At 44.6% G+C, this 23,259-nt stretch overlaps 1 protein-coding gene across 7 annotated transcripts in view; it reads left to right on the top strand.

The window, feature by feature from the left end:
* Nucleotides 1-23,259, top strand: part of ERI1 (exoribonuclease 1) — a 38,511-nt gene that overhangs the window by 8,667 nt on the left and 6,585 nt on the right. For 3 of the 7 annotated variants that reach the window (XM_074866687.1, XM_074866694.1, XM_074866688.1), the window contains one exon: nt 1,489-3,442. In XM_074866687.1, coding sequence (XP_074722788.1) covers nt 1,489-1,731 — 243 coding nt within the window. In that variant the 3' untranslated portion in view covers nt 1,732-3,442. Of the gene's footprint in view, nt 1-1,488; nt 3,443-16,226; nt 16,462-16,690; nt 16,904-19,085; nt 20,509-23,259 lie in introns of those variants that run through there. The other 4 variants (XM_074866689.1, XM_074866693.1, XM_074866692.1 and 1 more) reach the window with 4 other exon arrangements.

The raw sequence follows: 23,259 nt of genomic DNA, 5'->3' as shown, positions 1-23,259 counted from the left end.
TTATCAAGAGAAAAGTAATACCAGGTTCAGTGCTGGACCTTATTGCTGCTTTCTTTCACTGTCAGATTACCATAAAATGGGTTATTGGAGATTCTAGTGACTTCCTAGTCAGTCTACGCTAAACCGTTTGTTTGAATGTGATTTCAGCCTAGCTGACGATCTTCTCTTGAAGGGCTTGTTCATACTAAATATAACCTCTAGAAAAAAAAAGAGGTTAACATTTAATAAGAGAAGAACTTTACTTTGTGCTGGGCAAATATTACAGGGTTACTCCATTTCTCCCTCTCATTATTGTGCCTTCTCTGCATAACTGTTTCTGTTGGAAACACGCTAGAACACAGAACAGTCTTGTTAGTCCTATCAGCTTTAACCTAGACATACCTCTTTTTCCTTCTCTGTTGAGCAGTGAGTGCTTTTTCATTAAAGGCAGTGAAGATCGTAACTTAGAAGGAATCAGTTTCTTTTTGTGGTGTTTTTTTTTTTAAATAAATGCAGACAGTTGTAGCATTTATAGGTGTTCAGTGCTTCTGTTCAGCTACTCTGTGCTACTATTGAATCTGTTGTTAAGTAATAGATAAAATTAATGACAAGGAATTAATTGTAGCTTTGCTGTGGAATATCCCCTAACCTGCAATATGTCTTCCCTACCCAGTTTGTGGGTGTTATTACTGGAGTTGCATATTACCAAGTTTTGGCAAATGTTGTCACCGTTCTGCCTAGCTATTCAATCCAGTAGTATGGTGCAATATCCTGGAACTTGCAATGTCCGGTGTTCCCCCACCCCAGCCACCACCACCACGAGAGCAAACTAAAGTTTTCCTTTAAAGTTACCCTTTTGTTTTTCTTTGACCATTCCAAAGAACCAATTTATATTTAGTAGTTAATCAGGAGATGACCTGGGGCTTTTGTTAGTGTAGCACTTTGCATGGGTAAGTCAGTGAAGCTTCCTTGTCTGTTCGTGCTGTTGGTCATCCATGTAAACATGGGCTGCTACAGGTGTTGCTGGTCTGTTCCTGTGGTGTTTGGAGGCATTCAGAAGCTTGATGTCAGTGAGAGTCAGGTGCCTGGTGCTTCTTTAATGGCTTAGCATTTAAAACGAAAAACAAAATCAGATTCCCTCTGCAATGCCACTTTGGGTGGTATTTCTTTTTTTATAAGGCTTGTTAAACCTAGCTAGGCCATGGCTTCCACCATTGCCAGCTCTGGCACATCTTGAGCTGGTGCTGGTGGTGGTGGTGAGAAGCTCTTGACGTTATCCTGAGTCTAGACAAGCTCCTGTTGACTATGTCTCCGCAGTAAAAATGACAGTGTCTGCCTCACCAAGGTACTTTGAAGTTAAATTGTTAGTGATCTGACAAAAGGCAAGATGAAAGTAGTATGTGACTTAAGTAGACTTAAAAATCTGCATATGTTTCTACTGCACTGTGTTAGATTAAAAAGACTTGGTACAGAACATAATTCTTGAATGTGGTTCACTTTCTCCATCAGGTCCCTAGGAAGCAGACCAAACTGACAATCATGCTTGAACAGCTGGGCATGAATTATGATGGGAGACCTCACAGTGGACTTGATGACTCTAAAAACATTGCAAGGATAGCTATAAGGATGCTGCAGGATGGCTGTGAACTGCGGGTGAATGAGAGAATGCATGCTGGACAGCTTATGACAGTCTCTTCCTCAGCCCCCTTAGAGGGAGCCCCTGCTCCACAGATGCCACGATACAGAAACTAGTATTTGGGGGGTTCTGCCTTAGGAACTGCTCTCAGACACCTGCTAAAGACTGTTAAGAGCTTATTAAACAGCCACCTCTGCCAACCTGTCTGCAATGCAGAATCTGAAAGCACCTTAACTAATCGTCTCTCTTGGAATAAAGAGTGTGGAAGCTCTTTGCTCTTTGAAGCCTGTGTGACAGCATTTTTTTTTTTATACTGATGATTTTTTTTGTTGTTGTTTGCAGCTTTTCTAGCAGTAGGGTTGATATGCAGAATCCAGGCAAAGTGTTAAGCTTTTAAGAACATGTAATTTAAACACATGCAAAGATCAGTTGGGCCTGTGCGCTGCTGTTCCACCCCAGCCTTAGGGTAGTATTTATTCACTATGCTGTACTCTAATGATATCTAGCATCTGATTATTCATTGCACACAAATAAGACATTGCTGGAAGAACTGAAACAGCAAACAGCGAGTGGTCGGGCTGGCCTTTCCTGATAAGGCACTCTTCTAAGGGTTCCTGCTAGTAATTTTTTTTTTTCTACTAAGTCTAGGAGAAATGGGAGCATGTCCATCAGTTCTAAAGCAGTAGAGAAGTACTGTGGTTGGGTTTGGTTTTTTTTTTCTTTAAGGGATATGTTTGCTTCTCCATCAAATAGAAGAGCCATGTATTGAATAAAAATTCCATTAATGCAGTATAATAGTAATTTTTTAACCTGTACTTAAAAAGAGAAGGTTCTTCAGGTTTTCACTTTGAGGATCTCCTATCCCTGATACACTCATAGCTACACTTCATTTAATGTTGCTTTTAGATGCTTTCAGCCATTTGGACTTAAAAATGAATGAAGTAAAAACAAGTTCAAAACATGCCAGATCGTCAAAATTTTGTGCTATGTGGTTATTATGTAAAACAAAAAAAGAAGCTTCTAGTTCATAGTTAAGACATGCTCAACTATTTTTGGTACCTTCCCATACCTCTGCCACCATGAAGCTGTGCCTTTATCTCAAAATCTAACACTGGAAGATTAATACAATTTTATTAGTAAAGGCCACATCTAATTATTAACAACTTCTGCTTTCTTCCTAGGCCCCAGATAAGATGGTATTCAAAAGAGGCCAAAGTGCTAATTTGCTTTGTCTCCAGGGGCTGTTATGAAGTGCAACGTTAATGTGATCAGCTTTGCGTTAGAATGGCTTGTTCTGAAAAGCAGAATGATGTATTTTGGTTGCTCTTAATTAAAAAAAAATGTTAGTTTGGTATCCCTGTATTATAATTAATTCATTCTTTCTACAGTCAGGAAACAAAATAACCAGTTCATAATAAAGCTTTGTTGAGAACATTCACTGTTTGGCTAATCAAACTCCCAGCTCCCCTTGCTCTTCTGACTGTTAAATCGGATCAATGAAAACGTGAAAACTTAAATTCATGTAAGAAAGAGAAGTATCGGTCAATTCTCAGTTGTTTCATATGTAGGAAGGAAGCAGTTTTCTTTCCAGAGTCACAGATTTAAACAGCCACAACTGCTTTAGAATTATGTTCATATTTTTTCTGAAAGTAAATACTTGTTCTACTTGCAGAGTTTCGAACTTTACTGTTTCTTTGTGTAGCAGTACCTGATGTATTTTCAGAAGGGTAAAATCCAAATCTCTGATATACTTACTCCAGAAATACCATTTATTTGTCAGCCCATATTTTGTACAAATTGTTAATTAAATATTTGCTTTCCACTATAGCAGCCATAGTGTCCTCTTTTGTGAAGAACCATGGTAATTTACTTTTTTTGTCTCTGAGTTACTGTGGTGCAGGTTTCTATGATCAAATTGAGTCTAGCTCAGCAGACCTCCCCTTGGGATGCTGCCAGTATCATAAACTTTCATTAGCCTTTTACTTACAGGTCTGTAACCAGGCTCACAGTCCAATGAAAAGCTTTATTTGTTACAGATTATACTACAGGTTTCATAAGTGAAGAGCTGTTACAATTTTACATCATTTATTTTAAGTACAGAGTTGTTTATTTTTGTTAAATAACCTCAAAAACATATTTTGAGATAAGGGTTAAATAGTAACTGTTTTCTCTTTACTGCTTGAGTAGTTTTTTTAATCAGTGAGTTGCAGAGATGGGTAGACTCATTCTGGATACTATTTTATCTAAATTGGATTAATGTCAAACTGTTACCTGTAACTTTTCACAGAATGTTTGATTCTGTGATTTTTTGAGATGAAGTGACTTCTATCAATGTTTGTTGGTTTACTTGCAATGTAAACAAACATTAAAATAAGCTGGTATTTACTAACATGTCAGGTACCGAATTCACTCTGTAAAGCATGAGATGACTTCAGCAGTCTTGAGGGTCTTGGTCTTAGCATGGCCCATTAGTCTTCTCTGGTGGACTAGCAACATTGCCGTGGCTAGGGGGCTTAAATCTCATGAACGTGACGAGTTCACAACATTCAGTAAAGGGGTAAATTTTCTGGATGCATTCATACTAAAGGGGAAGGAGGCATCTGAGGAAAAGAAATATGTGGTATGGTGATTTTAGTAGTGACGCTTGTGTTCAGCCAAATAGTGTTTTTTCAGGTTGATCTCGTTTGTTTGTCCAGAGAAGCTTGCTGATTTATTAGAGTAGTCATCCCATGCTGGAAAAATTGACAACTATATAAGAAACAATCTCTTTTTTATACAGAAAAAAGCACCCATGCAAACATCCTGCTGATGGAGCGAGAGGCCTTGTTTTGTGGTTGTTTTGTTTTGGTTTTTTTTAATTTCACATTTCAGGAGCTGTACTTGAGCAATTCTACCACTACTGCGAACACTAGCGAACTTTAAACAAAGGAGTTGCAGACAAATTTCAACATGAGCACTTTCAAGTAGATTTCTTAATACGTATTTATATGAACATGAGAGAGATTCACAGAATCTTGGGGTTGTGTTGGAGAGGAAAAAAGGTTTCTCGGGCAGGTTAAAGAGCAATAACCTCTCTGCCTCAATGAGCAAATGTTGCTAGCTGCATGGGGAAGAAGAGGTCACAACAGTTTGTAGCCTCCCATCAACCTCCTAGTGAGGTGGCTACAGGGGCAAGTCTCAGCAGGTCAGTTGTCCATAGGAACTGCTCCTGTCTAGGCTTGTCTTATAATAAGGTAATTAAAAAATTTAGTTTAACAAGGTAGTTGTTTCCATATTTTTTTGTAAATTAACATTGTAATGAGGAGGGGGCTGTTCCCAGCAGTAGAAATAACTAAAAAAACCTCAGTTCACCTTGAGTTGATGCTCTTATGCCCTTGGAGAGCTCTCGGCACTTTACTGCAGGCCTTCCCTGCTCCCTAGTGACCTTGCAGAAGCAGTGTTTTTTCACCACAGCTTTGCTGAAGGACAACTCATTTCTCTCACCCTATAGTTCCCAAGCCTGTTTTTTAAGTCCTCCCTTTCCCTTTTTCTTCTGTTGGTGAACTTTTGCCTCCCCTGGAAAGAAGTTTGTGCTAGGTGAGATCTGATCTTTGTATGTTCTTTTTAATTGGGGGTGGGGGGGTGGGGGAAGGCCCTTTAAAAAGAAACTTGTGGAGGATAGGAGTCAAGAGACCCAGTTACTGAGTGGAGGCTTTCAAAATGGACTAAATGTATAGAACATCATCCTGTTGTAACCAAGACCCTTCTAGCCCCTTCTCAAGGACTTTATATTTGACAACCCTGTGGGTAACAGTGGCAGCGTACCACAAGGATTCTGCTAATGGCGATACGTGGGGTAGGAAGGTGGTGGTTGGTCCGTGCTTCGGCTCTACCTTGTATTGAGCTGTGGCCTGGCTGAACAGCCGTAGTAGGGAGCAGGGTAACACTTCATTTTAGAAGACCTTTCTGCTCATCCAGTGGAGAACAGGGTGCTGATCCACAAGTATGGATGCAGACAAGGCTTTGGAGGATGAGAAGTTGATTCTCTCATGGGTTCCTTCTAGTCTGGTCTTTGCGCATTCACAGCCTCCAACACTGACTGGCTTTTGCCCTCTCTAAATGGGAGGACTTTGTGTTGTGGGAGGAAAGCCTGAAGTAGCTTCAGGGATGTGCTCCTTAAATTAAAGGAGCGTAACTGCTTTGCACTAAGTGGCCTTACATGGAGAAGAGGCTTTTTCAAGCAAATGGCAAGAGCCTTGGACACCTCTTTATGGCAGAGGTGACCTCTGGGTGTGTTCTGATTAGGGATGTGATTGCATGGCTCAGGCAGCTGTCCTCTGGCCACTCAGTTCAGGGGTGCCCCATGGGTAGTACCATGCCCTGCTCCTGTGACCTTAACTCATAACTCAGTGTGGTCATGACTGCATATGTTAACTGTAAATCTTGTGATGCTTCTTGCATATATAGTGGGGGGGGTTTGCCTACTTCCCTGGCCAAGTTATTGCTAATAGTGTTTTTTTTGCTGTTTGAAGTGAATGGTAGTAATGATCTTGCATTGGTAAAGAACTTGCAGGTGATTCTGACCTCCTTTGTTTATGTTCCCTGTTTCAGTGATGTTGATTTTTAAAAAGCACACGTAGCCAAATGGACCTCTGTGAGCCAAAGATGTCCCAACAAGCAGGAATTGCTTCATCGTGCTTGTGTTCAGCTTTGGGGTGGTGTGCAGGTCCTGGGCTGCAGGCTGGCTGTGAAGTGTGACACACCTTCCCAGACAGCTCCATGCTCAGCAGAACACCACACTTGGGCATCGCTTACATTTATTTATGACTGCAATCTGATTTGGAGGTCTCTTGTTCCTTTATTTCATAATAATTCATAGTTTGAATTGATAAGTAGTTGAATGCTTATGCTTTGAGCAGCATGACAGTGCTTTGTATGTAATTTAAAGACAGGTATAGCAGCCAGCAGTATGACACTCAAAGTGCCTTCCTTTCTCACTTGAAAACACTTGAATGTTTGTGTTTTCTATTCATGCAGATATGGACTAAGGTGATAGAGACCTAAAAAGAAGGGAGACGTGGCATGTTATTAGCTGATCTTGGCAGGGTGGGCCAGGTGTGTGCTTATACCTATCTGTATAATCTGAGTGTTTAATACAGTTGATGAACTTTGAGAACAGGCTTTTTGGGATGCCTAACGGCATTTACAGAGGGGGTGACTGACTGCTTCTGTGCTAAGATTGGCTGTATTTAAGCACAATCTGGGGGATAGCATCATCATGTATTGCTGTCCTCTACAAAGAGAGGGAAGATGGAGCCAGTCCCCTGACCTCGTGTTAGTGATAGCTCTGCTCCAAATGGGAGGCTGGACAAGAGACCTCCTTTCCAAGCATCACTGCTCTGGTTCTGTGAAAATCAGTTAAGGGGAAAAACAAGCTGCAGATTGTCTGGTAGTCTTAATCTGCTGCTGAGATCACTTAGTTAACTGGGAGTTTTCCATGTGTTTTTGGTCACAGACAGGGCCTTCAGACCAGCTTTACTCTTCAGAGGACTCTTTCTCATTACTGATAGACAGCTGTTCTTTCTTACCAATACAGTCTTGCGATGTATTAGTTTGGAAAGTTAAACCATGTCCTGATGAGAGTAATATCTGTCAAGCAGGTCACCACACTTGGCAGTCTTCAGTAAACAGGCAGCCCTGTAGATAAGGGGCATTTATTTGAATTGAGCAGCCTGGATGGGACATGGCTGAAAAGGAAATTGGGCATCCTTATCCAGCATTGGAGGGGATTGGTGTGGTGCCTGCAAAGCCCATCTGTTGGCATGCTGCAGATCTTTGGGAGCAGGTTCCTTCAGCTGTGCTGGTGCTTCATTTCCCTCTGTTAATCTACAGAGCCACACAGGCATGTTTCTTCTTCAGACCCTTCTCAAACACTTCAAATTTGCTGGTTTTAGGGCTGGCTTCTCTGGAATTTACTGGCTCATTCCTTGTTCTTGCTTGTTTTGCTTACATGAAATAGTCCTTCCCTGACCCTGCTTGTACTGATTTTCTAACAAGCCATGTCTGGAAGCAGCTGTACTCTATGCTGTAATCTTGTCTGTGCTGCTAGCCTAACTGTTAAGATCAGGTCTTACAGAAACCTTATCAGATCAGGGACTGCTGCCTTGTTAGGAGCTTGTATAGTGTGGCGTTGCGGTTCCTGAATGCTGCAGCCATTTAACAGATACTAACAGTACAGAGGACAGTATAAATAAATGGAGAATCTCTCGGCTTCCTTCACAAGTCATGGCAAAAAGTTTGTGACAAATTCTCATAGTTTAATGGTGCTTTCATTCATGCATGCTATCGCATGCACATCTCCTCTGGGGCTGCTGCTACCATGAGAGATTAAAAATCATGGCAAGGACAGGGTCATTTTGAAACTGAATGCCAGTTAAGTCAGATTGTGTGATGGGTATTTGTTTGTGTGATGGTTATTTGTTTCAACACTAGAGCTGCACTGGTAAGCGTAGCATCACGTGGAGGAGGTAGAGTGATGCTTTGCTAGATTCAGCGAGTAAACCCATTCAAAGGCCTTTGATTTTTCTGACAGATTGTCATTAGGCTTCAAGCATGGAAAACTTGTGTTGGCCTTGAAAAAGGAAAGTAATGTTTTTAAACTCACAAACTTTTAGAAGATCTTTATATTTGAGGGATTGGGAAGATGAAGAGATCTACATATGGTTTCAGGAGGACTGGGAAATTTGAAGCGCTTTAGAAGAAACACAGTGGTGCTGAGAATATGTTTTTGTTCTGTCAAGTACAGGCGCATGTGACAAAGAATGGATTTTGTTCAGAGCAAGACATTCTTGTGATAGTTGTGTAGCATTTAGCATTGTGCAGCTGTTTAACACTTTGGAGTGTGGCACTGTGAAGCTCTGTAGGACCTTGATCAGCCTTGCTGGCTGTTTTTGTGGAGCAATCCTAGCAGGGGTGCAGCACTTAGCACAGAGCAAGATATTATCAGGCTGAGATGGTGGCAGCTCCATAGAGGAGACCAATTGTATTACAAAAACTACGCCTCAATGTATCGGCTGGAAGTTTTCTTCCGTAGTTTAGTCTGGGAGATGGTGATGTTCTTGTAAGTGTTGGATCGAGGCTTTCAACATGAATGATCCTCAGACAATGCTCTTTCACTATGAAAACAGAATCACTGTAACAGCCTATGATTTAGCTCCCTTTCAGGCAGAAAATAGAAATGCCTTCTTCCTGTCCTCCAGCCAAGAGACCTGCCCACCTTGGTGGACACTGATTGACATTGACATGAGAATTTTTTGGTTGTTTAATGGCATGATTTGGCAGAGAGTGAATGAACTCCTCTGTGCTTGGCTAATTCTGTTTGCGTGTGAAACATTTTCGCAGAGGTTGCAATAGATGGGTCATACTGGATGGAACTCTGTCTTGAACCAAGGCAGTTATGCTCAAGGCTTCTTTCTTGAGCCAATTGACCACATACCTAATTCGGGTCCCTCCTGGTAGCTGTGGTAGTGAGCGAACTACTCTGTGGTGGAAACATCAGCTTTTGTGTCTGAGGGGTGAAGAACATAGAACTTGGCTGTGTGCCACTGGGTATATAGTAAGCTTGTCCAACTATGTTTACAGTGTATATGAAAGGGCTTCACAGCTTCTGAGCTGGTGGCTGCGGCTACCTGACCATTGCTGCGGGGAGCTTTCCATCTGTTCCTCCTGTTCTTTTCTGTCATATACATAATCTTTGAAAAAAATTGCACAAAAACTTCTCAAGCACGTCCTGCAGCTCAGCCCATTTCTCATGCTCTAAAGCCCTTTGTACATAGTTGTCTCTCTTTTAGAATATAAATGTCTTGAAAGTGCTTTCTGCCCCCCCCTCAATCTTTGAGTTCTGGAGCACATGTAGAATGGACTGAACTGTCTTCACATACTCTGGATGACTTCTGTTTCTTCATCCACACCAACTACCCTTCAACCTGGCAGACAACCACTGCTCTGTTCACTAGTCGTAGAGATAAGGAGACAAAAGACAGCAAATATATCCTAATGATTCACAGGGATAGAACAAGAGGATGCTAATCACAGGTCAGACTCCTACAGGTACAGACAGCACATCCAAAATGTGTATGCTCACCAACTTGAGAGTTCAGGAGGATGGGGGAAGATAGCTGGCGTCTTTTTTTCTTCCATCTCATTGCAAGTAATCCTGGAAAGAGCACGGATGCTCACATTCTGGACTGACCATGTGGAAACACATCATACTACTTGTGATTATATGTGTGTGAGTATGCATGAGTGTAATCAGGTTGGGATTTTTTAAAAGAAATCACTTTCTATAGTCTCACCTTTAGCTTTGCTGCAGTGTGGCTGCAAGAAGAGAGATCCACCAGTGCACAGGCAGTGCTGGAATGCAAAGTGTTCATTCTTGGTCCAGTGTCTTTGGGGTGGAGTCATCTTTTCAAGTCACCTTCTCCAGCTGTCCAGACTCTTTCGCTTACGGCTTGATTTTGCTACTTTACAAGCAAGCTCTGACACTTTTTTTTCTGCTCCTTGGTTTCCTGCAACAGACTCTTACTCTTGAGAGCTTGCTGGGAACTGATAGCTGCCAGTGATTTTAGCAGTAGCACTAGAATGTCTCACCAGGATCCTCTCCTGATCCATGTCGTTGGATTTATTTTGGCTTCATGTGAGTGTGAAAAGTGGTCTTGGGAGCATATATGCAGCCAAATCCTCAGGTTGCAAAGTGTCTGTGGACCACTTATCGGTGCCTTATCAGTGTGCTAACTTACTGCACTGCTGGGATCCCACACGATGTAAAGGGCAACCTGCCTGTGCTTGGAGCCATCCTTCCAGGATCTACCAACACCAGGACAAACTCAAAGTATGGCAGGGGACTGCAGTGTTCCACCACAAAACAGGTTTGGTTATTCACTCTGAAGGCTACAACCTCAAATGGTGGGCCTTGAAATGGAAAAGGAGTCTGTGAGTCTTTCCAGACATAGTCTACAGAACATCTCAAGGAAGCATGATGAGGTGTGCATTTTTGGCAGAGTTTAATGAGGAAATGGAGACCAACTAGTAGGTTGTTTTCTTAAGGAGACAAGAGGATGTGATTAGAAATGATTCCCTCTTGGTGGGTTTACCATAGATTTATAGTTTTCACTCTAGTCCTGTTTCCAATTCCACTTTGTTTCTTCCTGTCTCAGAAGAGCTTGGCACAAACAGCACATAATTCACTCTATCTTAAGCTCTTGAAGAATTAGACCCGTAGGGGCTGCTAGGGGGAAGATTTAGTTACCTAAACATAGCTGTCTGGTGCCCTCTGGTATCTGAGCTGTATGCACAAAGCATACAAAGTCCTCCTGTCTTCTGAAGCAGCAGCTGGAGGCCAGACTGGAGACCTGAGATATCTCCAGTAGTGCTACTGCTCATTACCTGTGTGTGGGCACTGGAATGGTGACCCTGGAGCAAGCCGGTGGCCCAGTCAGCTTAACAGGAAGAGAAGAGTACCTCCAGAGGATGAATTGTACCATGGGTCTTTGCTGCCTCTTAATATGACTTAGCTGGAAGGTAGAAGCTGTGCTGCTGCTGTACAGCATATGAACTTCCACAGACCCTTTGCTAGAGAGATGGGGATTTCAGGCAGCCAGGAGAGGGAATGCAATTGTGAGGCCAAGACATCATCTCCCAAACACTGAAGGCTTTGGAAAATGAGGACATGTTTCTGTTTGATTCACTCATTAGGCTTCCCAAAAAACACAGGAGGAAGACAGCTGGATCTGAATTTAGTTGTTTCTGCACTTCAGTGAAAATGAATAGTGACAGCTGCTATAGGATTGTTAAGGTTGGGATCACCTTTTGCTATAATGCCTGTTTGCACAGGAGTGGTGGAGGAGCTGATCTTAAGGAAATCAGTTACTTGCCGAGGTCCTCAACTGCAGATTGGGGTGCTTAGCCTTTGGCCTTTAGGAAGTCTTGAACTGATTCAAAGTTGGGAAGAGTCTCTGAAGCACTTGCTGAAGTGAGGAAAGAGTGATGTTTATTTTTTGGTAGAGATTTGGTGTGAGTATTTAAGCTGGGAAGAAGGGATTTCAGCTTTTCAGTTTCTTAGAGCCAAACACTGCATTTGGGATGCCTTCTCTTAGTGCTTTCAGGGTTAGGTGTCACTCCCTCTCAGGGCAACTTTTGCCTGCCAAACTATCTCTGTGGCTGTCTGCACAAACCACAGCGCCTGAGACTGTTGTCTCCTTCCTGCTGTTGGAACATGAAAAGGCACTTCCTGCATGAGCAGGACAGAGCTGCTTTCTGTGCAACTGCCTGAGAATAAGTGGAGCAAACTAGAGTGCTAGGCAGTGAACCCAGCCTTGTAAGACAACTGTGACATAGCTGACTATACGTGAAAGGGGTTGACAAGAGAACTGGCCCTCCCCTGCAAAAAGAAGAATGCAAAAAAAAAAAAAGGGAAGGGGGAAAAAAACGAGAAAAAGAAAAGTGTTATTCTTGTGCTTTATTTTCCCTTCATAAATTTTGAGCAGCCAGTCTTTCTAGGCTGCCTTCAGCCCCATCCTTCCTCTTCCCAGAAAGGGGTTTTTCTGTGCTAAAGACTGACCCTGGTAACAGAGCTCTGCTGCCTCTGGAAAGGGTAGTGCAAGGCTTCAGAGGGATGTGCCTGCCACACTGATAGCACAGCACTCGCCTCTTCCAGAAGCATGGGAGTGCTTTGTTTTGATTATTTAGCCAAGAGAGTTGGAAATGGCTGTGAGACTGTTGAAGGCAGAAAGGGACAGAGCACTGGCTGCAAACAGAGGGACAGCAGTAAGAGAAGTGCGTCTAACGGTGGAGTTTCAGCACCGTCTCTAGTCTGGTCCCCCAGACAGGCAAAAAACCCCTCTGGAGAAAGAGGATAATCTCCCAGAGGAAAACAAGAGTGAAAAATGGATACAAGCGAACACATGCATAAGCATCTGCAAAAAAAGATGGTGGAATCTACCCACACATTTCACAGGCAGAATCCTCCTCCTCCCTGGGCTGAATCTCTCTTCTGCCCATGGATAGGACTTACAGGTACTGCAGGGAGCAGGGATACTACTTTGTCATCTGAGGCACGGTACAACTCATGGGCAGGGAGTTGCAGAAATAAAGGCGTGTCAGACAGCTCCTAGGCTGAAATGTGTTTTGCATGAACAGTTCATACACTTCTGCGTAACAAACATCTGTAAACAGAAAGGCAGTTTGCCCGCAGTCTGTTAACAGGTAGCAGGGCTAAGGTTTGCCAGAGAGTTTGCTTGCAATGAATAATTCAACCAGTCCTGCTGCCCTTAAATTTAGGTAATAATGCTGCAGTCAAAGGCTTTCTGAGTTTGGCAGCTAATGCTATTGTGGGCTTGTCTCTGTGTTTGGCCTGGGGCCCACACTATTTCATAGGCAACTTTGACCTTGTGTGACAGCATCACTACCTGGCAAATCAGGCACAAATTCTTTAACCAGCTTGCCAACACCAAACTTGTAAAGCAGCCAATGTTATTCTAGAGGAGACTGAAAACAGAGCTGTGGGTCGGGGGGGTTGCTGGCTTCAGGTTGCTATCTGAAATGCCTTCCCAGAGTTCAGCCTTATGGCACTTTTTCTTCCCCATCACCATCTTACCATTGGCAGTGGTATTCATTCAGGATCCACTGAGAGCTTAGTTGATACCCACTTCTCAGACTCTGAATCCTCTCAAGGCTTCTGTAGGTAACATCTCCCCTCTCTGCCTTTTCTGATGAGTGTAAGACACCCTCTGTCCACAAAGCGATAGGTTTTGTTCCAGTTCATCTTAACCCCAATACTAGCAGGCTCAATATGAAAAGGAGTCTTCAGTGAGTGCTAAGGGACTCAGAAAACAAGATTGCACAAGATGGAAAAGAAATGGGCTTCTGAATAGATAATATGCAAATGTAATTCCAGCATAAACTTAACACCCAGATGCATCTTTGCCAGTGACGAAACCTTTCCAGCAGTCCATGTTCCCAGGGATTCAGTGTCCACAAGAACACCCTGTCTCCCAGCTGCTGCCCTGACTTCTGCAGAGGTTGTCAGCTTTGAGGTGTAGCAGTCTCTCTTTCAGAATAACCACACTTCTAAGCACAGTTCTAAGTGGTGCTTATCCAGTTTCACTCCAGTTTTTGGATGAGCCAAAAAGTATCCTTGATGTTCTGGAGCTACATGTCTTCTGTCCTCAGGGGTGATCTCTCCTGCCAAGCTTGTACCCAGGTGATGGGAGCAGAGGAGATGATTGGTCTCCCTCTGCTCAGTGTTTGTGGGGTTGTATCAGAAGCACGGTGTCCAGTTTGAGGACCTCCGGAAGAAAGATGTCAATAAACTGGAGTGAGCCAGGCAGTGATTATATATAAACAGGCCCAAAAAAAGAATAAGTTGGCAGAAAACCACACTCCTCACCGGCAAGGTGGGAACAGTCCTTGGACAGGGTGCTTTCTGTTATAAATGGTGTACGTGTGATGGACAGAGACATGCCGTTCTCCTGAGCCATGACTGTAGGGGAGAGGCAGGGTGTGGTGCTCCCATCTTTTACTCAAGGCACTTCTGAGCTCTTGACACATGGGGAAATGTCACGTCAGGCAGGGAGAATCTGAATGCGCTCAGAGAGCATCGGGACTGAGGAGAGGGTCAAGGCAAGACATGGAACTTAACGGTTTTGCTTACTGCCTATATCCAGCCCTTTTTTAGGTGTTCAGGGTGACCCCAAGTACATTTCCAAGGTCACCCAAGAAGGAGTCAGAGGTGAGAAGGACCAATGGCTTCCAAGTCATGGCCAGTGCTAGTAGCCAGTTCTCCAGAAAAAGCAGGAGGGTGTGTGTAGCCGTAAGCATTACATGAGATGCTCAGGCCAATTTTAACTTCTAGCCTTTCACAAGGCTCCTAAAAAAGCACCCAAGTTTGTCCCAAGTTGCTAATGATTTTTTTTCCCAGCCCTAGGTTCTTTTTCTAAAGTTGTCAATGTTTGATACTACAGGCTCTTGATTTGTCTGTGGCCTACTGAAACACAGAATTCTTGCTTTATTAATATACAGAAAGTCTTTTGATCTCTATCAAGGAAAATATAAGAAAGTACAAAAGTAGTGTTTACCCTACACATTATTCCAATTTTCAGGTATTTGCAGTCCCCTGGGATGTATCAGTTTTGCAGAGGCATTGTGTTCTTATTTACTTTATAAGAATCAGCTGAGGATAAATTTCCACACTGTGCATGCTCCAGATGTCAAACATCTGAAAGTGTCCCTGGGGTGATGAGAGTCTCATCTTGAGAAAGGTCATTGCATTTTCGGATGTCGTTTTTTACAGCTCTAACTGGAGCAAAATGTTGGCCAGGTGAGTTCAGACAATCTTTTGTGGGGAGTCAAGCACAACCAGTGATGAGAGATGAAAAACACATATATCAGGGGGCAGTAACCTCCAGAAAATAGGTCCTACTGGATGCTTGCACCATTGTAGGCATTTTCACAATGGTTGTCCATCGCTTAAGCCAGCTGCAATAGTTTCTATTTGCACTGCTGAAAACACTCTCTGTTTAAGGATTGTGCTTAACAAAAAATAACATCCAGGAAGGAAGCTTTGAGTTTCAGGGTTGTTGAGAAATTCACGGCCAGTCGCTTGCCTGTGTTTGTCCAGTACGAAGTCGTCTCTTCAGAATTTCTTTTCTTGGTGTTGCCACACAGGGCTGTAGGGCTCTAGATATTTTTTGAACACATTTGAGAGCCTTTTTCTGCTTGAGAAGGCCTTCTAGTTGCTGGGTTCTGCTTAACGTGGTCTGCTCAGAGCCAAGAGTCTGACTCAAAGGTGGTCTGTACTCTGCTTGTCTTCAGAGGAACATAGAAAAGGTCTCTGGGTGGGAAACCACAGTGAGGTTACCTTGCTCAACTGCTCAGAGTTGAGAGTGAAGAGCACTTATTCTGCCAGAGGCAAGCTGTTGGTCTTACAGCTTGGACACACCATCAGCTGCATGTGTAGCTCCTTCTTGGAGGTCTGACATTGTATGATTCTAGTCCTTTATGGTGGATGGAGGCCTGGCCACAGCAGTCCAGCTGTGTCCCACGCTGGTGTGCTTGAATGTGGTGTTGCTACCCAGTGTTCATCTACAGTCACTGTGGGCCTCTGGCATTAAGTCACATCGTCTCAGATTTGGCACTGGGACCCAAAGAACCTGCTTCCTCCCCTGCCCTCTTCCTGGGAATGGGCTGAGATCTGCTGTGATGTACTTGTCTGGTTGCCGAGTGGCATGGAACAACATGAGCATCCTAGATCTCAGTACCTCCAGCCTGGCTTTCTGCTCTCAGGAGCCAGCAGCGACAGGGAACTCTGACTACCAGTGGTCCTGCACCAAGTCACATGGAGCGTGAAGTCATTAGAGAAGGATTCCCACTACTAGTCTGTTCAGCCTTGATTTTTGCTTTGGAGGAAAAGTTGCATGGGTGTTTTCTGTCTGAAAGTAGGCTTTCAGTCTGCTGCAGCAGTTCCCTCCTTCCAGTAGACTTCTGACCTTCCTAGGAACAATGTTTGACCAAGGCAGATCTGACTGACAGAAAGACTGCAGAGAGCTTATTCAACTGTCCTGTTCCTCTCTCACAGCATCACAGGCTGAGAAACTACCCAGACCTGATATCCCTGTGCTGCTGGAGGAAGAATGGAAAGAAAGCTAAGCACAAGTGACCATGCTGCATGCTTTTCTGTTGGTTGGTTGTGTAAGTATAAATTCATGGGAGGCAGTGCTTCTGCAGAAGCAGTGACTGTGTTTTTTTTTTTTTCTCATTAATTTTGCAAATGCTGGCCCTGTTCCCATGTTTGCACACTTCACTCTCTCTCCTAAAGTGCACGTAAGCCAAACATACAGGGACCAAATTAAACATGGACTGCTGGCTTTTGTTTTTTTGCACGGCAAAGATGTTTTTTGAAGGAAATATAGTATGCTCATTTGAAAAAAAACCCCACAAAAAAAAAGAAAACAAAGATGTCAGACTTCAGCTAGCTTGGTACTAGTCTACTTAATGACTTTGGGGGCTGAATAATTAAACAGCATTTGTCTCCTTTGGCAGGCACTGGCTGAGAAAGCAACACGTTTGAATGGAGAGGGAGTAACTTTGCAGCCATTTTTCCTTCTCCTGAGGTCACTGGCTTTCTGCACTCCACTTTTACAGTCTTTTGGTGTACACAACCCAGGCCAACAATGTTTTGGATAGCAACTGTTCCTATGGTTTCCACTAGGGGAGGCTGAACTCAGAGACATCCTATTTTTAAACAGGATTTAGAAATGCAGGGGCCCGGGGGGGGCAGGGAGTGACACAAGGTTTGTTTCCCTATATGGAAGATGGTGAGGTTCCGACTCCAGCGCGAGTATATCAGATGACTTCATGAGGAAAATTCCATGTCTGGAAACCTTGCCAAGAGGCTTAAAACCTGGTAATCATCACCAAAATGTCCACCACGGCCTTCATCTCCTGTGAATGCCTTTGCTTTACAGCATTCCTCTGCGGTCACGTTCAGGTCCATCAGCATGGCCTGGGCTGGGAGCTTGTCACACACCTCTCGCTGCAAGAGCAAACCCAGCAAAGTGGTGCTGGCCCTTAGAGCTTTGTAGGACTGATCTTTCCCAGTCAGACTGTTCCTCAGTAGTCTTGGGCAGATATCCAGGCTTCCCTCTTCTCTGTCTCCTGTTTGACCTTCGTTCTGTCTGCATTCAGCCGTTTGTGCAAAAGGCTGCCTGGAGCTGCACTGGTGCTTTCTGCCTGACACCATGATCTGCCTACTACTTCCTTCATCCTGAAATCCTTTGAGATCCTCCAGGCTGGCTCAAAGGGCAGCCAGTTGGACACCTCTTTTTGAGGGGCTTTTGCTGTCTGTAGGAGCATTGGCTCCTCTGCACCAAGGCCCAGCACTGCGTATCCTTTCATTTCTTTGCAGGCTGCCATCTCAACTTCACAAACTTGCTGAAAAGATACACCATTTCCTCCTCACCTCTTGGAAAACCTCCCCTCCCCTGCCTTTCCAGGCTTCTCCCATCTCCAGGTCTTGGCACTGATTGCTGCCTGATTTGTTTGGATTGGTCCTTGCCGTGGAAGGTCTGTGAATTGGTGTTGGTTACTTCCATACAAGACAGTGGTTTCACTGCTTTAACAGCATCATTGATTTGATATTGCTGGAAGCAGGAGAAAGGTGGAATGGCAGCTGCATGCATCCCATGTCTGTGATGGACTCTGTTCATGTTATCTCAGAGAAAGGAATAGCTGGCACATGTTCTCATTAGCCTGTGCCATGGAGGCAGTAATAAGGAGGGCTCTCTTCTCTCAACTTTCTTCTGGGAGAAACTGAAGAAATTTGGGATTCACACCAAGGGGGTGGACAGGTATCCTGTGAGTTCAGAGCTGTCTCTGGTGTGAGGGTTAACAGTTGAGGAATGGAAACTTGAAGCAGCTGGAGAAAATATGACTGCTCTCACCAGAAGAAAGGTTTGGAGCCAACAAGCAGCAATAACCCTGCCCTGGGTAAGGAGGAGCAGGCTCAGAGCCCGGCAGAGAACCTTTCCAGACAGCGGGCCTTGAGTCCCACTGGGATTTTAAGGTCTCCAAGGCCTGGGTCCAACTCTGAAGTCCAGCTTGGGATGCTCTGCCAACGCTATGAGTCAAGGAAGCCCCAGACTCCAACGCAGTACCCACAGAGTCATTTTTTCCATGCTAATCCTTCTTTTTGGTTAAAAGCCTCTCTGAAGAGCAAATGCAAGGCCTAAGTTGAGTGCCTGGGTTTCAGTGGGGAGAAAGCCACAGCTGTGCCTTATGCAGGCACTGCTCCCTGTGAGCCTTCAGGCCTTTCTCACAGTTAATTCAAACACCCTTGTAGGGACGGGTTTGCTTGTGCCAAGAGAACTATAGAGTTTTCACTCTTTCCTCAGCCCAAACCAGGATGGAGGGTCAAAGCAAATGTGAATTAAGGCTCAAGGGATATTTTGGGTTGGGTTTCTCCAAATGTTTCATCACGCAGTTTTAAAACACTTGATGTTTGGCCTTTTAAAAATCTTACGGTTTTCTTCTTAACCAAGCCATTGCTTGGGCCAGACTTTTCTTATGAAAAGCTTGGTCCTAAGCAACTTCGTTATCTCATGGGAAGAATTTTTTGCCTCCAAAGTCTAACTGCCTCCGGCAAAATCCCTGCTGATTCTGCTACCCTGTGCTTAGATGACCATTCATCATCATCTGAAGAAGGCCTTCTTAACCTACCCTACAAGCAACTTTAAGAAAACTTTATGTCTTTCTTTTGGGGTGTCTCCCATGGGCCTTCTGACTGGAGTTGCTTTACTACATTAATTTCAGAGCAACAGGGTTTGGCTTGGCTAAGCTACAAGGTTATTTTGCAGTTTTATGACAGCTGATGTGACTATAAGCTGCTGGCTGGATTCTGGTCAGGGTGTGACACACATTCTTCTCCTCCTTTCCTCAGAGGAATCTGCTGTGCAGAGCTGCTTGCTGGGCGGAGGAGAAATGTGCAACTTACCTCACCTTGAGGCATCCTCATCTGTGGTTGCTGCTGTGCCTTGGGCAAAGGAGTGATCTCTCTCTAGTTCCTCACTCTCCTCTACTGTGGAGCACTATGGTGGAGTAGGATGGCCATGGTGAGCCTGGAGAACCCTGCTTTCCTTCCTCAGACCTGTGAGGGCACATGGTGCAAACAGAAAAGGCCTCCCACTGCAATTTCCTTCAGTCTCAACTCTCCCATCATTCCCATTTGGTGGTGCTGGGACATCTTCACCTGCCTTTCTGGCCTCGAGGTTCTTCTCCAGGTACCTTCCTCCTCCTTCAGCCCAAAGGCACACCCTCTCACCAACCAACAGCTGTTTTCCTGGTGGTTGTGTATTGGAAGTGGCAGGAGGGGATAGCAAAGCCACTGACGAGGAATGAGGAACAGGGTGGGGTTTCTCCACCTTTCCTTATCAGCCTTCTCCAGCCTCTCCCAGGCTGCCCTTCTGTCCCTCAGCACAGCTGCCAGTCCCTCCCAGATCACTGGCCTCCTTCCATCTCCTTTTTAAAGGGGGAGTTATTTACCTGTGCCCCAAGGTGTGTACCCTGTGCAGAGCACCTTGTCTCAGCATCTATTCTCAACATGGATGGAGTCACCCCTAAGGCCATCCCCACTCTTGATCTAACACCAGGGTTTGGTTCACACATGTGGCTGGGGTCCTTGCTGGCCTCTGCCCTTGGCTGGAGAGACCTGACAGTCATGGGAGTGAGTAGTGCTGGAAGCTGGGTCCCATGTGGGCAGTTAGGCTTTCCCTGGGGTCTACCCCATGAAAACTGCATGCCAAACACTTGTTCAAGCAGATGAAATTAGAGCTGCATCTTCCTTTCACTCCTGGTCGTACTGAAAGCTGGGAAGAAGGATATTTTGGCAAATACTGTGAAATAATTTCACTTCCTAGTAACACAGTGAAATAGAGATCTTGCTTTCACTGCTGTAAAGCAGGAGCCAGTTGTGGTTTGCAGAAGAGAAAGTACTGCCGGGAGGGAGCAGGACATTGTCTCTGCATGATGCTGGCAGAAAAGGGAGACACTTGGATTCCACGGAGGAATGGTTTGTGCTGGGTATAATATCACCAGAGGTCTGTGAGGTGCTGGATAGCAGACTGGATCCCACAGAAAGAGGGCTGTGGTCTGTGTGCAAAAGCAAGGGTTGTGTAAAGGGGAGTTGAGACTGCACATCTCAATGACAAGTGAGGGCATTCGCTTGCAATAACTTTCCAGGATTTTGAATGTGGCATGAAATGTCAGCCCTAATTGCCCTGGAAAAATTAGAAAGATGGCCAGGAAACAAGGCAATGAAAATTCTTGAGGTCCTACAAATAAATGCAGTATGATCTGGGGTAAAAGCATCTGAATCTGCAGTCCATGGATGGAGGGACTTCCACGACAGTGAGCAGCTGCAGGGGACAGGCAGGCAGGTCGCCAGCCTAAGGCACTGTGTCCACCAGGGCAGAGACCCATGTGTCACAGAGGGAAGCCTGACTTGCTGTCTGCCGGATATGCTGCCTGCTTTGCCCAGCCACGCAGCCTCTGTGTGGTCCTGTAGCTTCCTGCAGGGTGAGCTCCCAATGGAGCAGTTTGTGGGAGCAACTGCCCATGGTGAGTCAAAGGCTCTTTTAGTCTGTGTCTAGGTATGGCAGCTCAGCTAAGTGAGGATTAGGAAAGATGATACCTGCCCATTGTGGCATCCTCTGCAGTGGTAGGGGATGGGCACAGGATCAAGCAAAGGTCATTCATAGAAGGGAGAAGCACTCCTGGGGGTCCTGAGGTGTTTCCCAAGAACATCACAAAGCACTGGCATATTCAGTGTAAAGGTTGAGTACTGCAGGTCCAAGGTAACCCTACATTTGCCTCTCCACAAAGGCACATTGAATTGCACATACCACACGATGGCCTCACCATGAGGCCTCGTGACATGTGGCCTGCAGGTTACGTCTTGCTGTTATTAATAGCCCCGTCTTGATGTCTCTCCATGATACTCTTGCAAACAATTTTTTTCTCCTTCTTCTTCAAGCCAATTATCGGGCGAGAAGCCAAGCCCTTGAGCAGCATGGCTGTCACGTTTCTCACGTCACAGCATGGCTGGCTGGTCAGCTTACATGGGCAGCAGGAGCATCCAAATGCCCAAGTACCACTTAGCTGCAGACATCTCAGGAGAAACCTGGAGCATGGCTCGGTCCCTGATAGAAGTGAGGATGATATGATGGGCTCCTCTATCAGCAGTGGATTTCCAGAGGGAAACAGAGATGGGGACAGGAGACCAGGAGGGGAATGGGACACTTGAAATGTGGGCTTCTATCAGGGAGATTGCCAAGGGAGCGCAGGGCAATGGGAAGACAGGAGCATGATAGACTGGCCTTGAAGAGACAGAGATGACCTGAGTTTCTGTCTGGCCAGGAAAGGATTTGTCTTTACCCCACAAACCTGTCTCTGTCATAGTGTCCTTTAAAAATTCAATTTATTTTTAGGCGTGTGCAGTTTCAGTGCCAAACTATATCAAAAGAAAACAGTACCACCCTCTCTCTCTCTCTTTGCCTCCCCTTCAGCTTGTCCCTGTCCAATAGACAGGTAACAGTGACCTTCACCCCCTTGTTCATCTTTTCATTGAAGGGTGGTAAGCCACACGTCATGTATATCAATTTAGAAGTGTAAACAAGGCTAAGATAGGGGGAGAATTATAGAATCTAGGTCAGACGAAAGAAATTGAACCTGCTCTTGGAAGTAGGTGATTTTTCCAGCCTCCCACTGATAAAGCATTGGGTGGGACTCTGTTAATAATTCACACTGTAGACATTAAATAGTGGTATCAGGTTACATTAGAAAGTCAGGTGCTGCCGGCTTTTTTTTGCTAAACTAATGGACTTCGGCTCCAGTGCAAACTATGCATTGCCTTGTCAAATACCTTGGGACAGAAATGGTGGTGTCTGTTTCTTCTTCCCGCCGGACTGATTTACTGAGAACCCATGGTTATTTTGGGAGAGAGGGGCTCTGTCTGTAGCCCGTGCTGGTTAGAAACGTTCTTGTTCTACTGCTCCAGCAGTTCTGTGCTGGAAATTATTTGATGGCATTGCCAAAGCCTGGTTTATGACTGGCTGCTCTAGACAACATGTAAGACCTACAGGGGAGATGGGGAGTTAGGTACCAAAAGACCTTTGTGGATCAAAAATCACCTACATGTAAAAGAAAGTCAATGGGGAGACCCGAATCATGCTGCTCGGTTTGGGGAACTTCTTTGTGCCATATCCACAGATAGTGATCTTGATCTTAAATTTTTGGCTGCTAATCAGCGTGAGCTAGGTCAGAGTCTGTGCTGGGCTCTGAAACTCAAGCTTGTAATTTCTTTTTCACCTCTTGCTTATAATCAAGCTTCTCAGCTCCAGCCAGGCCATGTTCTGCCAGTGATGACTTTTTGGCTAGATACTGGTGGTTTGCACGTGCAGAGCTGATAAAGGTAATTAGAAAATCACCCAGAATAAAATACCTGCTCCCTTTGCTGGACTGGTTCTTCCTGGGTTCAGAGGACTAACAAGCAATGTTACCATATGAGAGACACTAACCTCAGCAGGTCTGGCTTAGATCTCAATCAGGGAACAAATTTAATACATAAGCAAATACAGTTTCACAAAGTCATTTCTCAGAGCAGAACTTTAACTTTAAATGGGCAGAAAAGCAATTTAAGATTAGAGAAGGGAAAGGGAAGGGGAGGCTATGGAATAAAGATAAAATTGCTTCCAACAATTCACATAGCTTTGAAGCACAAACAATAGGGTAAAATTCATGTTGACATTGCAGAAAAGAGCATGATTAACTTGCATTGGGTGGGTCAGAGTTTGCATTGCTGTCTGAAGGTATGGGGAAGAGGCAGGCACTCAGTATATATCGAGTTCAGATTACACGTCAGTGTAAGATCAGCAAGTCTCCAATGAGAACGTAGGAAGCCAAAAAGTAGCTCATCACCAAAATGTTTTGTCCTGGGTGAATTTCTGTCCTCAAAGAGAGTGCCACTCAGAAAATATGCTTTAATCTCAATCAGTTTGGCTTTGGGTTCAAAACCAGAGGTACAAACATGCTTCCTCAGGTACCCTGCTTCAGTACAC

This window comes from Strix uralensis, chromosome 4 (genome assembly GCF_047716275.1).
Source record: "Strix uralensis isolate ZFMK-TIS-50842 chromosome 4, bStrUra1, whole genome shotgun sequence".
In the NCBI taxonomy this organism is placed as follows: Eukaryota; Metazoa; Chordata; class Aves; order Strigiformes; family Strigidae; genus Strix; species Strix uralensis.
This window is presented reverse-complemented; position numbering and strand designations above follow the sequence as displayed.